The following is a 13,989-nucleotide window of genomic DNA, read 5'->3' as shown; positions in this document are numbered from 1 at the left end:
AAGAAACTCTGCTTTCACTACTTTGCCAACACTTGATCTATATACATACTATAGGACAACTGAAATTTAGTGGAACCAAATCACTTTTATTGGGCATTTGAGTTACAACACAAAAAGAACAATAGATGGTTTTATACAGTTATGGACAATAGTATGGATAAACAAAAAACAAACAAACATGCACAGCTGAGTAAGAAGGTAAGAGTCCCTGCTGAAGCATTCACGGGAGGTTTAGTTTTCACTGTCACTTTCTCCCAGGGTGTGCTTGTCAAAGAGATACTCTGCCATTCCAGATTTTGGTGCCCCCATCTTGCGCAAGTTGGTCACATGGTCACCCAGTTCTTTGATGGATTTGACTTGCTCATCCAAGTAGTGGGTCTCAATGAAGTCACATAGCTGGAAAATAAAACAATGTATTAGGCACACCACACGATTGATCCTGCCAGCAAAGCAAAGCAGTCCTCAAAACTATCATCAAGAAGTCAAGGTTTCCTGATGAAACCATGAGCAAAGTCAGCAGTCAAGGTACTGCCAGTAGTTTAAGCCTGGTTTGACCTTAAAATGCAGCTCTGCCTTCAGATTCTCTTTGAACAGATGTAGCACACAAGTAGCATGTGGGGTTTTTGTTTTTACGAACTCCCATTAAAGGAGAGCAGCTCAAGAATTAGAACACGATCTACTACTTGATGCACTCCATGCTAAAAATGAAAAATCTGTATCAATGAAGACCAAATTCAGTTGCATGTATAGACTATGCAGATTTTGCAATCTGTCCTGCAGTTTTTGCTAGGTACTAAAGAAGTAAGGACTCTGAAGCCCCACCCCAGCCTCTAAAACAAAAATATCTGAAAGCTTCTCACTTCTGTAATCTTAGTATGCAGTGCAAAAATTTACCTGGAAATGTGTGGGCAGGCATAAAAGCTAGAAACAGTCTCTTTAAATAAAAATGGCAAAAAATCTCATCGTGTCGAGTTCTCTACCAACACGAACACATTCTGTAGTCCCACAGCTTCTCTGAACACACAGTTCCACCTACCAGCATGGAATTCCAATACAGCCCAGTTCTTTTACTGTTTCAAATTTCATTTACTTCTTGCTTTCTTTCAATCAATCGCAGCAAGTATTTGAGCATATCATTTACACAGACAAACATGCTATTTCCATTAATTTCCAACTTACATGGGGGTCATTTTTGTCAGTTGCCAGCTTGTGCAGTTCCAAAAGTGACTGGTTCACATTCTTTTCCAAGTGCAAAGCACACTCCATTGCTGTCAATCCACTCTCCCAGTCATCACGATCTGGTTTCTAATAAAAGCAAAGGAAACCACTCTCAAAGCTGAACCACTGGAATAACAAGGATTATTAGTACAACATACGCCTAACAGAATAACTAGCAGGTATTTACACGACAAATTTAGGGCCCTTTATATATGAATACACTTTAGATTAAATACTTCATTACAGGGCATGTTCCAACGCAAAATGTGTCTATTGCAATGTCCTCCAGCTCCTGAAACTAACTGGCTGCTTCTAACCCGGTTCCAGGCACTGCCAGATTCCATCTACCTCTCCTCTCATCCCTAATAGGAAGGAAAGAGCAACAAAAACTACAGCAGCTAGCTAAGCATGCCCATAAACACCCAAATGCTCTGAAAGAGCCAAGCGCTGATTTAAACTGCTCTTGGTCACACCTCAAGTTTCTTGTGATCAGACTTTCCCCTTACTTCCCCTGCCCCCCGGTCAATACTTTTTCCTTTGACACAAGTCACTTGCTTTATCACCGAATACTGAAGTTATATGGAACACCATGTATTTATCTGCAGATTAGAGCTGTTCCCTGTTTATTACATAATCACCAGAAGATTGGTTGATGTTGCAGTTCCCATGGCAACTAAATTCTCAAGCTGCATTTTCACTGCAGAATGAAGGGCATGTTCCATTTTGCACATATCTTTTAGCCAAGCACTGGTAACTCAAGCCACCTCAAGCCACTTTAAGCTTGAAGGAACTTTTTCCTGGTCAGCTTGGCCAGCAAGACCACCTGCAAGTTGAAAAGGACTTTAGGAAATCCTAGGTAGCTAACACTTCATAGTGTACAGGCTAGGCCTGGTGGGATCCACTTTTGGCCTGTGTGAACTGACCCTAACTTTCCTTTTTCATGCAGAGGTGGTAAAGCTGTATTTCAGAAAAGCTGGCCCTACAGTTAGAATTTAGCAGAGAAGCCACCACAATAACTCCCCTATGGCTCCTTGCCACACAGTCTGAAAACCACTACTACAAAGCAAGACATGATCAGCAACTACACGTAGTGCTGCAGTTTATCTACTACTGGACTGTACCACTTCAGATTGGTCATGGGGAGGGAATCCAGTTTTGAATCGCCCTCATAACTCCATGCATAATTAAAATGTGAATGTTGGTGAGGGTGTTTAGTTTCAAATTACCTCCAAGTAGTTTTGTACAGGCAGCAAGGAATTTGTTTACACAAAGGGATATTTCCCCTCCCTCAACCCCACCCTGGTGTACAGGTATAATCTAGCAATGCTACATCCTATGAGGTCCGTCATTCACGAACTCTTCTTCTGTAACCTCTAGACTAGCTGTGGATTTTGCATTTAATGATACATTCAGTCTTTGGAAAGCACATTTTAGCTCTTTTCATAATTTTAATCTGGATCCCAGTCCAGGAAGCAACAGCGCTGTATTTACCACACTTTTACAACTCACTTTGATGTCCTGCAAGAAGATGCGGCCGCCTCTCTGGTTCTGCAACTTCATAAGTTTCTCTGCATGCTCACGCTCCTCGTGGGACTGGTGAAGGAAGTACTTGGCAAAGTTCTTCAGGGCCACATCATCACGGTCAAAATAGTAGGACTGAAAATAAAGTTCAGATTCATTAATTAGAATCAGGAAACCATGTATTTAAGCCATCAGTGTTTATATCACTTGACATATGCAGGTGGGAACTTGCTGCTCCTCGTTGGCAAATTTATTTTCTTACATTGCTGTTCTTGAAACTATTGATCATCAAATCTATCAAACTTGGCCACATTAAAGGTTGCCATTACTGTATTACCGTATTTTTCGCTCTATAACACACACCCGACCATAACACACACGTAGTTTTTAGAGGAGGAAAACAAGAAAAAAAATATTCTAAACAAAACAGTGGATGTATGATTTTTGTGGTTCATGCTGTGGCCACAGACATGTGATCTGATGGTGAATTTGGGGTGACCCAGTGCAAAAATCCTGAGGATCCATGTGGATCCGTGCTTTGTAACCACGTTTTAAGTGGGGAGGAAAGGAAAAGCACTCAAGGGACAAGGAGCATGCGTGGGGTGGGTGGAGAAGGATGCTGCTAATAATGAAGAAGAGGGGTTTAAGGGGAGAAGAAGCATGCGTGGGGTGGGTGGAGAAGGTGCTGCTAATAATGAAGAAGAGGGGTTTAAGGGGAGAAGAAGCATGTGTGGGGTGGGTGGAGAAGGTGCTGCTAATAATGAAGAAGAGGGGTATAAGGGGAGAAGGCTCCTCTCCTCTCCCGCTTTGCTCCTTTAAAGCAAGCAGGCTCTGCTTTTCTTCCTCCTCCCCGCTCCTCCCCGGCTTAGCGAGCTGAAAAACTTTGCTGCTATGTAGCAAGCTGAGTGGGGAGGAGAGAGGGACAGAGAGCCTGCTTGCTTTAAAGGAACCAACCGGACAGGAGCCACTTACACTCGTGTAAGCGGCTCCTCTCCTCTTCCGCTTTGCTCCTTTAAAGAAGCAGGCTCTCTGTCCCTCTCTCCTCTCCACTCAGCGGCTCTTCTCCCGCTTTGCTGTTTCAAAGCGAGCCACGGAGGAGGGAAGGAAGGGGAACCATGGATCCCCTGCTCACCAGATCTCTCTCCCCCCCCCCCCGTAGGCATTCCCTCCATAACACGCACAGACATTTCCCCTTACTTTCTAGGAGGAAAAAAGTGAGTGTTATGGTGCAAAAAATACGGTACTTGTTTCTGGTATACCACACATAGGCTCAAGGGTCTAGAAGCACTGGAGCTCCAGCCTCAGTCAAGCCACAACAAACTAAAGTGACCTCAATGTGAAATTCTAGTTGACTTTATTATTTAGCAGTAATGGTGAAAACCTGGCCCTTAACAGTGCAATGGTGCTTGGTGAACACTTAAAATTATTAACTTGTGGTCTAGGAGTAGGAAAATAACTATCAAAGTGACAATTATTGACATGACTAGTTATGAAATAAATCATGACACTCCAAAGCAGGATCGGAAACCTGTGGCTTCTTTGAGACCATGTTGTCTCAAGAATCCAGCCATTTATAGTCAGTTTTGACAGTCCAAATCTAATCCCTCTAATACACTTGTAAAACATAGGCCAGGTGAACAAATTAGTTTTAACAGGACTGCGGAAGCTCCAACAGCAACTTTATAGGTTCTAACTTACTCGATTGTGTAATTTGCTTGTTTAAAGCATTCATTTGCTTACAAGCTAGTTGTATGTTCCGTTCTACTTTCCAACTAACGCTGATAAAAGCTCTAGGGTTGAAGGAGTCATCCTAGTCCTTTAGCAGAGTTTGTAATATGGCAGCCTGCTTTAATTAATGCAAATTGAACTGTTAATGCATGTTGAAATAGGCAGGCCAATCTGTTATTTGCTTATTAGATGTTGCCAGACAAATAAAGTTTGTTTTACTATACCAAGCAACGAGCAGTAGATTGCTCACACGTGGTCCACTTATCCAAGTTCTCAGCACATTACAGTACATTCTAGCACTCAAAACAGTGAGCACCAAGTGAAAGGCAAACATTTTCAAGCTATGGTCAGAGAAATGGCTTGTAACTACACCTACACCCCAAATGACAGACTGTTTGAAGCTTTATTGAAGATTCTTGGCATTAACAAGCCCAGGAGTCCCACCCACCTACCCGCCCTCCTCCTGGCAAGTTTAAGATAGCCATCTTGAAGTCCTACTGTTCTCCACATTCACATAGGCTAGTACAAACATTACGGTGGAAGCCTGTTTATACCAAACGTGTATGCGGAAGGACTGGTTAAAGATTAACTTTTAAAATGCAACCTTTTATTCAGAGGCAAGCATACAACCAACTGCTTATTTGTGAGTCCACCCCAGGTTGCCTCCTACCAGGGCTGTGTCAAAAGGTGCCCCCCAAAGCTGCTTTCTGCCCTCCTCGCCGGTCCCGGCAGCGCAGCGCCCAAATGTTTGCCAACCCCCAGCGGTCCCGGCCTGCCAACAGTGCCGCCCCCCCTCCAGCCAGTGGCGCAGAAGCTGCATTGACCTTTCAGCCGAGCACGGAGCATCACGGAAGGCCCCGCTGGGCGCGAGGCAGGGCGCACCGCGATGCGCTTCTCGCTCCCGCCGCAGGTGCGCGCAGCAAAACTGCCGCTCGGCCGGAACGGAGAACCAAGAAAACCGCTACAGCGCAGCGAGAGCGGATCAAGCCTCCCGTCTCAGCACTGGGCTCCCAGCAGCGGCCAAACAAAACAGCATAGAAATGCAAGCTTCTAGGATTTTTTTTTTTTTTATGGCGGTTCTTCGTCTCCCGAGCCGACTCACGCTCGGAACGCTTGCGCAAGAGACTGGCTGCTCCAGGGGGAGGAAAAAAGGAGGAGGAACGGAGCGCCTTGCGGCTCAGAAAAAAACAAACCACCAGATTTATTACGACATGAGTAGCGAAGTAGCCCGCGGCTGAAAAAAACCTGTTGGGCCTTTTAAGGCGTCACAAGACGTTGCCGTTTTATGCTCCAACGGGCAGAGGGCAAGCCTCTCTGCACCGTCTGCAGAAGGGCAGCGGAGCGGCTCGAAGGGCGCCGCGATCTCCTCGGGAAAGGAAACCGCTCGGTTGTTTACAGCGAGGAATCCCGAAGGGATCCGCCTGCAGGAGCACGCAGGCCTCGCTCGCCCTCCAAGGACAAGCCAATGCACGGCTAGTAAACAGAGACGGAGGCGGCGCCCCCAGGGAGGGAGGGGATGGAGCTCCAGCCGCCGCCGCCGCTTGCATTTCCTTCGCCCCCGCCTCCAGCAAGGTACCATTCTCTGCTCCAGTTCAGGACCCCCCCCCCTCGCCCGCCTGCCCAGGTCGGAGCTCACCATGCTGAGATACACGTAGGAGGCGTAGAGCTCCAGGTTGATCTGCCGGTTGATGGCGGCTTCGCAGTCCTGGTGGTAGTTCTGGCGCACCTGGGAGGGAGACGAAGCCATGGCAGCGCGGCTGGAGGTGGTGCAGCTGGGTCGGGCAGGCGGAGGCGCGGAGGTCGGGTGGGCCCGAGCAGGGGTGGGTTCCGTCCAATCACTGTTGAAGCAGGAACCTCCTCGGCCGGGTCTGGTGGAACGTTCTAAAGCCCTGCGCCTTACGTAGCTGCCGTATATACCCGGACCCCGAGGCTGCGTCACAATCCGAGGCGGGAACTGCCACGCCCACTGCCGCGCGAGGAGGGGGGCGGAGGGAAGGAAGGGGAGCTGCGCTCCGATCTCGCGCCTGAAGAGTAAGCGTGACGCAGCAGTTTCTCGGGCGGCGAGGGGGCAGGCGGCGGGAACGAGAAGAGCGCTCCAGCTCCGGGGAGAAATGGCTGATTCGTGGTGTTATTCGAAATTCAAATAAAAGTTGCATGCTGAAATATGGGAATGAAAGACCCGAAGGCAGTGGTACCCTGTAGAGAAGGAAGCCAGTTAACGCATAACCCGAAACAGTGTGTACGTGAGCGCGCGCACATACTTCTGGGAGTGTAACATCCATAGGAGCCAATTTATAGGGGGCCCACCCCCCAACAAAAATTTTGAGGGGACCATTCAGATATGCGCGTGCACCGCATCATGTGATGGATTATGCGGGGCGGGGCTTACTTGCCTCCCCTTAATATTTTATTCAAAGTTGCCATCCCCAGTAACATCAAGTGATGAACTGCTACCCAGAGAGTGGAAAAATAATGACACAAAAACTTCATCTCTTCTGAGAGAAGAATCATTGTGATGTAGTGCAATGGTTCTAAAAGTGGGTTGCAAGCCAGTGTTGGCAGTGCAAAGATCATCTCCAACCTTCTCTGGGTGGTGGGCATCTTACCAGCTTGAAAGCAGAGTACCCAAGCAACTAGCTGTTGAATCAGTGTGTTATTTTAATGCAAGGGGAGGTAGAGGGGCAGCTGCCTTTTTGCAATTTTTTTTTTTAAATTTATTTAAACTGTTTTTAATCCTACTCTTCAGAAGAAGAAGAGTGGGAGAAGGGGGAAAAGGAAACTCAAGATATCAGTTCTTAAAGTTACAGTTCTTTTAACAGGTCAATTATAACAGGTCTGGTAGCAATAAGGAATGGCTATTGCTAGGTGACCCATGAGGGAGAAGACTAGCCAAAGGTAGCTGGTCTCCCAGCAGAGCGGCTGAAATAGCCCTGTTGCCTTTTCTTTCTCACTACTGTAACCTGATGGAACAAGCAAGGCTAGGATGCTGTTCAGAGAGAGCCCAGAGACAACTGGTCTCTCAGAGCAGCTGATGGCCAGGTCGCAGCTTCCAGAGAGAGAAAACACTTATTCTTCTGTTTTAATGTGCGTTCACAGTTCCTTTAAATGTAGCACCTTCTTTTACAGCAGTGCCTTTAAGGGGTTCCTCAATCCAAAAGAGAGTTGGAAAAAACTGCTTTATAGCACTGTATACATTGCACACATCCTTCACTCCTTGACAGGAGAAAATATAGCTGTGTACATACACAGTGCTCATTGTACATAAAATAGGCGTCAAGCCAAAATCAATAAGGCTCTTCTGTGAGGTCTGGTGATATGTTCTGCCAAATGATTTTTTAACAAACAAACCTCCAAGTATACATTTTCTTGAATGCGCCAGGAAACACCTTTTCACAATGATGCACTATATCACTGTACTACTTCTTCTTTTTTATCGTCACGTCATCTTCAGCATCCTTCACATTTTCAGAATTTCAAAACACTGGCAGAATTGTGAAATTTAGTTCCCAAGTGAGAAAGTCCTGAATCAGCCCCAGTAACATACTAGTTGGAGGGGAAGCTGCAGAATCAGGTATGAATTCAGAGGCAATTCGGAGAGTAGAAAAACACTGTGCAGTAATTATAAAATAGATGCCCTTAGTGGCTGTGGATTTCCTTTAAACTCTTGTATTACCAGGGAGCATTGTCAAAGGTCTATTGTTTCAGCTCATAACTTGTAGACTGAAAGCCAGAAAGAAGCAGCAGACTTCAAACTGGTACAAATTAAGAAGGTTTATTCTTGTCAAAGAGAGTAACAGGATAACTAAAGGATTTCTATAGCCACTTGGTCAGGGTGATGTGATTTGATATTCCAAAAAGGGAAGCAACTCGCAACATGCTGAGTACAAATGATGATGATGATTAAAATTTGTATACTGTACCACCATCTGAAGATCACAGGACAGTTAAATATTGATTGATTGTTTAGAAATGTCGTGGCATCTAACATGTTTCAAGCTACAGCTCTTCCTTGGGGGCAATAATTAGCATGCACTTTCAACATGCAACACTATTATGTATATTTGGTTTATAGCTGCTGGTTTTATTTGTCTGTTGATAAATTTTATATTTGTGTTTAGCACTTGATTCTAAATCAATTATTTTACATTGTAAACTGCTCAGAGGTTTTTGTTAGTTACGTAAGTAATATATAAATATGGCCAAATAATATATCTCAGGAGATTCCTCCATCCTCAAAGATAGCCCATCAAAAAAAGAACAAAGTAGAACCAATAGGCAGCCAAGCTAAGAGAGCCAGGAAAGGAGGGGAGATAGTGGAAGGAACTTTATAGGACAGTGTCCGCAGTGGGTTAAGAGACAAAACAACAACAATGGAGAGATTAGGTAAAGGAGGCAGAGACCTCAAAGAAAGGCAAATAAGAGACAAAATCCCTCATGGGCTTCCATTCACTGAGAAGCTCTATATGTATTCATCAGTTTGCACGAAGGGCTCCTTCTCACATATGGGGAGGAGCGGCTACAGGCATAGCAAATGCAACAAACTAGTCTGTGCAGCCGCATGGTCCTCTTACGCCTTTTGAATATGTGACACACAGACTAGTCCCACATGGGACCCCCGTCTACAACAGCTCTACTGGCTAGCTATTTCCAGGCTCAATTCAAAGTGCTGGTTATGACCTATAAAGCCCTACATGACTTAAAAGGGTAAAGGTAAAGGGACCCCTGACCATTAGGTCCAGTCACGGATGACTCTGGGGTTGCGGCGCTCATCTCGCTTTACTGGCCGAGGGAGCCAGTGTACAGCTTCCGGGTCATGTGGCCAGCATGACTAAGCCGCTTCTGGCGATCCAGAGCAGCGCACGGAAACGCTGTTTACTTTCCCGCCAGAGTGGTACCTATTTATCTACTTGCACTTCGTGCTTTCGAACTGCTAGGTTGGCAGGAGCAGGGACCAAGCAACGGGAGCTCACCCTGTCGCGGGGATTCGAACAGCTGACCTTCTGATCTGCAAGCCCTAGGCTCTGTGGTTTAACCCACAGCGCCATGTATTTGAAAGTCTTATTCCCTCATACGAAGCTCCCTGTGGCTTTTGCTCCTAGGATGCGTCAAGGAAAGAGTTAAAAATGGGTGTGATGTGATTGGCCAGTGATAATGCAAGGGGGGAGTAAAAGATAGAGTTGACAGTTGAGGTTTGGGAGTTGGGAGTTGAGGCTTGGGTGTTGGAGAAGGAAGAGGGAGGCTTAGGTGTGGGTTGGCTAGAGTTGTATTGTGAGAGAGTGAGAGGAATTGTTAGGGAGTTAGTTAGATAGTTGGGAATAATTCAGTTTGAGGTTGTAGGAACTAAGATTTAAGAAACTGACAAGAGAAAAATAAACTGAAACCATACGCTTATTCCTGCACGTAAAAATAAACTTGATTATTTGTTTATGTTAACAACTGTCTGGACTCCATGTGTCCCCGTGAGAAGCGGGGTGGTGGCAGCGAAGAAAGCAACCGCAATGGTGGCACAGGGTCAATAGACTGTGAAACATCCGGGGGCCCTGTGTGATCGCCACACTCCCCAGCATTTGAGATCTTCAGGGAAGGCCCTTCTATTGATCTCGCCACCCTCACAGGATCACTTGTGGACAGAGTCTTCTCGGTGGCTGTCCCCAGGTTTTGGAACTCCTTCCCTAGAGAAGCTAGACTGGCTCTCTCTCCTTGTTGCCCTTCCGCAGGCAGTTGAAGAAGTTCTTGTTCCAACAGGCTTTGAGGAATTGATTGCTTTTAATGAAAGGGCTGGTGCTATGCTGTTTTTATTGTAATCACCTGTTTGTTTTTAATGGATTTTATATATGTATATAGTTTTGTTTTTTCTGTCTTTTTAGCCATTATTATTTTTAATTGTAATCCACTTTGAGTTGCATCAGGGGAAAAGGTGAGGTATAAATACAACAGCAACAACAACAACTTTAAAGCCATGCCCCCTTGCTGTAGTATCTGCCATCCATACAATTCACTAGTACAGTGTTTCCCAACCTTTTTTGGGCAAAGGCACACTTGTTTCATGAAAAAAATCTCGAGGCACACCACCATGCCAGATGGGGAAAGGTCACTTTTTACTTATGTAAAAAAAAATAAAAAAAATAGTAACAGCATAGAAGGTAATGGTTAGGCCAGCATCCCTCTTCCAAATATGCTAGGTTTTTATTTGCAGGGACTGTTCTACATGGGAAAGCATTCAGCACTGTCATTCTCCCATCTGCCATCTGAATTGGTACTATTCTGGGTCAACTTACTCTGCTGCATGTGTAGATGAAAATGTCACCAAGTGTGGGGGAGGGGGCAGAACAGGTTTCAGATACAGGATATTAAGCATACACGTACTTCAGATTGAACTGGTTGCTTGCTTTGCAAGTTTTCATTTCCCAAATGACTGCCTTGGCAAGCGCAATACCTACCAGGCTCAACGCCGGTCTCGCGCTGCCGCTTCCCGCGCTCTCAAGGACCCGGGAGGAGGAAGGCGTGAAGGGAATCCCGAAGGCACGAAAACCTCGCGCATGCGCAGGCCTTCCGCCTGCGACAGCCCAGTAGGCCGGCTGAAGCGAGCGGCGATGGGATGTGGGAGCTCGCTCGCTCGCCGCCCCGCGTGTGCCTATGTGCGGCACGTTACAGCCCCGTGACGTCAGCGCCACGCAGGCAGCCAGGCAGGCAGACGGCGAGAGCCCCGCGCTGGGCGGCCTCTCCTCACCGCCGCCACCCCGCCTCTCGCCGCCCGACTCGCCCGCCTCCCTCCCACGGCACACCAGGCAACGTCTCGCGGCACACTAGTGTGCCGCGGAACACCGGTTGGGAAACACTGCACTAGTATATCACTTTGTCTGCCCTCCTGACAAGTGGGAGTTCTAGACATTTTGTACACTTGTAGGAGCTCTCCTTATATGCACCAAATGTACAGCTGGCAAGCGATGAAGTCCGGGCATCTGTCAGCAGCAGATGGCCCTGCTTACCTGGTGACACCCTGGCCTCCTGCTCAACATGTGGGAAGGGTGTTTGTAAGAATTCTTCTAAAAGGAGAGGCCAATGGATGGCAGGAAGGGATAAGTAAGCAAAAGAGCTTTGGATGCTAAGGGGCTGTGGTAAGAGATGCCAGAGTAATTGTTTGAATTAGCCACCCATACGTTTGTCTGCAGTTCTCACAGACTAGCTTTGATCCAGCAGAGCACTTTATGGATCTGACCTTACAGTGTGTTTTGAGAAGAAGCTTTTAGGCAGAGTAACTTTTTTTAAGTTTATTTAACTGTTTGTTTTGAATCTGACATGTCACCCAGACAGGAAATGAGTGTAAAAGTTCCATTGGGTAACTACCCGGGCTGTCACTTGTAGAAACCCAATTACGTCAGGCAAACTATGCAATGCCCTGTAAGGAACTTTGTGCAACAATGAGGAAAAACAAACTACAGAAATATCACCTTGTGGTGAGTCTACAAAGTACTTAAGAGATTAGGAGAGCATTAGCTGGGTTTTGAAAACGCCTTTAAGAAAGCCAAATCACAGTAAAATGCTATGTCATGTTAAAGCCAATCAGAGTATTAAATATTAAGAAAGCAGAGCTACACAATGCAGAATTCAAACCACAGTGGGAAGTGCCACAGAACCCCACTGGAAGATGAACCAAGTAGCGTTGGTCAATTACTCATCTTACATGACTCACAGGGGTGCTGGTAATAATTTGTACATTTCCTTGCACCAGTCCCTTTGACATAGGTCAGAATTAGGAAAGGTAATGCCTGCCACTGCCATGTACTGTGAATGAGAAGCTATTGCTGCTACTCCATAAAGCCTAATACATAAGATGCTGTATACAGTGGTCAAGGTACTGTACTGCTGAGAAGTATTGGGCCACTTGTTGGAAGTGTCTATAATGTCCAAAACCTGTATTGATTTGCCGATCCGATTTTTGTTCTCCAGGCCACAGATGCCGCTGGAAATGCTGACACTCTTATTTGCCAGAGTGCAAGAGCCTTGCTGGGTCAGGCCAAAGGCCCATCTAGTCCAGAATGCTGTTCTCACACCAGCCAGCTTGAGCCACTGCCTCCTTTTGTTGTTCTATCAGTTCCCTTAGCCTCTTGGGCTGTCTGCAGGCAGGGAGATTGGAAAGCAGTCACCTTGGTGCTGATTTGCTGCCTCAAAAGTATTTCAACATATGTAGGCACCACCTCACAAGGACCAGACCACCCTACACAACAGAGAGAACATTGTTGAGGGTTCAGTCCCAAGACGAGAAGCAGATGTCCCTCAGGCACTGAGCTGAGGTGTCAGAGGAAAAAATTCCAGAAGCTAAACACAAGAAGGCAAATGAGGGGGAAAGATATCTCTGTTGAAATGCCATTACGGAGACTTTCCACTCCCTATAACCACTTCAGCCCCCTTCCAGCTTCTGTGCAAACACAACTGGTAAACAATGAGGCTGACTGGTAGGTCTGATGGCTGTGGAAATGTAGCCCTGCCCTTCGCTCCAAGTTAGTGAGAGAGCGCTGCTTGTTTTTAAACAGGGGCCGAACTAGGCAGTGTCATTAAATACCGTATGTCTCTGCCCTTCCTGTGTAATTTATTATGATTTTTAAATGTAAGCTGCAGCAGGGCTGGGGAATTGTCCAGATTACAGAAGGCAGAAGTAGGGAGTTTTCCCCCTCCCTTGCTGAAGTCCTTTGAAGCTATTTGCATAGGGAGGAAAACACCCCCCTCCTTTGGCGCCAGAAGCAGGGGCATGTAACCTCAGGTCTAGTTAAATATCAGCAGTTCCAAAAGACAAGCAGAGACAATAAAAACAGCCGGGAGTCCTCCTCCTACTCAGTCATTTCCTAATCCCCATCCATGTCCCTTCTCCTGCCCCCAATCCCTCATGTGTGCTGTCAGTCCCTATTTTGTCCTACAACCATGCCCAAAAGCTGAGCTCACAGTGGCCATTCCACATTCTGCTCGTTCAGGAATCCACACTTATGGTCTTCATGTGATGAGGGGAAAGCCAGCATGTTGCAACTTGGGCATGTGGGATTTTTTTTTTAAAAAAAAGTTACACAAATGGGACCGAAACAGCTGTAGAATATGCAAGGGGGGGGGAAACCAGCATCAGCTGAGCAGGAAAAGCCCCCACATATCAGTAGAAAAAAGAAACACACTTCTTGTAAACAAAATCTGCCCTTTTCTCCTTATCCAAGAGCCTGGAGAGAGTCCTTACGTGGGTTCCCTATTGGTAGGAGAAAATAACAGAGGCCAACCAGAGAATATTGAGAAGCAAAGCAGCTAGTAAGCTTGATCTTTATTAATCTGTTGCAACAGAGTGCTCCCCTCACAGGCAGGAAAGGAGGAGGACCCAGAACCAAAGTGTGCCTGCCCTTATATAGACATTTTAAATTCCCTGCCCTGGAGCTCAAGACCACCTCTCCATACATCATACATACATCACAGAAGGGGTGTAACCCAAGACCACCCCCCACAAACATCATACCTACATCACATAAAAGGTGGTCTACAACAGAA

At 46.3% G+C, this 13,989-nt stretch overlaps 1 protein-coding gene and 1 long non-coding RNA gene across 2 annotated transcripts; one reads left to right on the top strand and one right to left on the bottom strand.

Annotated features, from left to right (window-relative positions):
* Positions 1-65: 65 nt before the first annotated feature.
* On the bottom strand, positions 66-6,362 carry FTH1 (ferritin heavy chain 1). Its single transcript, XM_081212683.1, has 4 exons — positions 6,104-6,362; positions 2,728-2,874; positions 1,180-1,305; positions 66-396 (listed from the first exon to the last, which is right to left on the bottom strand). Exons 1-4 carry the CDS (start codon positions 6,212-6,214, stop codon positions 232-234), a joined length of 549 nt encoding a protein of 182 aa, XP_081068809.1. The 5' UTR covers positions 6,215-6,362; the 3' UTR covers positions 66-231.
* Positions 6,363-6,483: 121 nt separating this feature from the next.
* On the top strand, positions 6,484-13,043 carry LOC308597150. The gene is made up of 2 exons (XR_014012854.1): positions 6,484-8,038; positions 12,418-13,043. It is a non-coding gene; the product is annotated as an uncharacterized lncRNA (long non-coding RNA).
* Positions 13,044-13,989: the final 946 nt, after the last annotated feature.

The sequence above is a fragment of the Podarcis bocagei genome (assembly GCF_964188305.1).
Source record: "Podarcis bocagei genome assembly, chromosome: 1".
NCBI classification, from domain to species: Eukaryota; Metazoa; Chordata; class Lepidosauria; order Squamata; family Lacertidae; genus Podarcis; species Podarcis bocagei.
The sequence above is the reverse complement of the archived record's forward strand: the minus strand, read 5'-3'. Positions and strand labels throughout refer to the sequence as shown.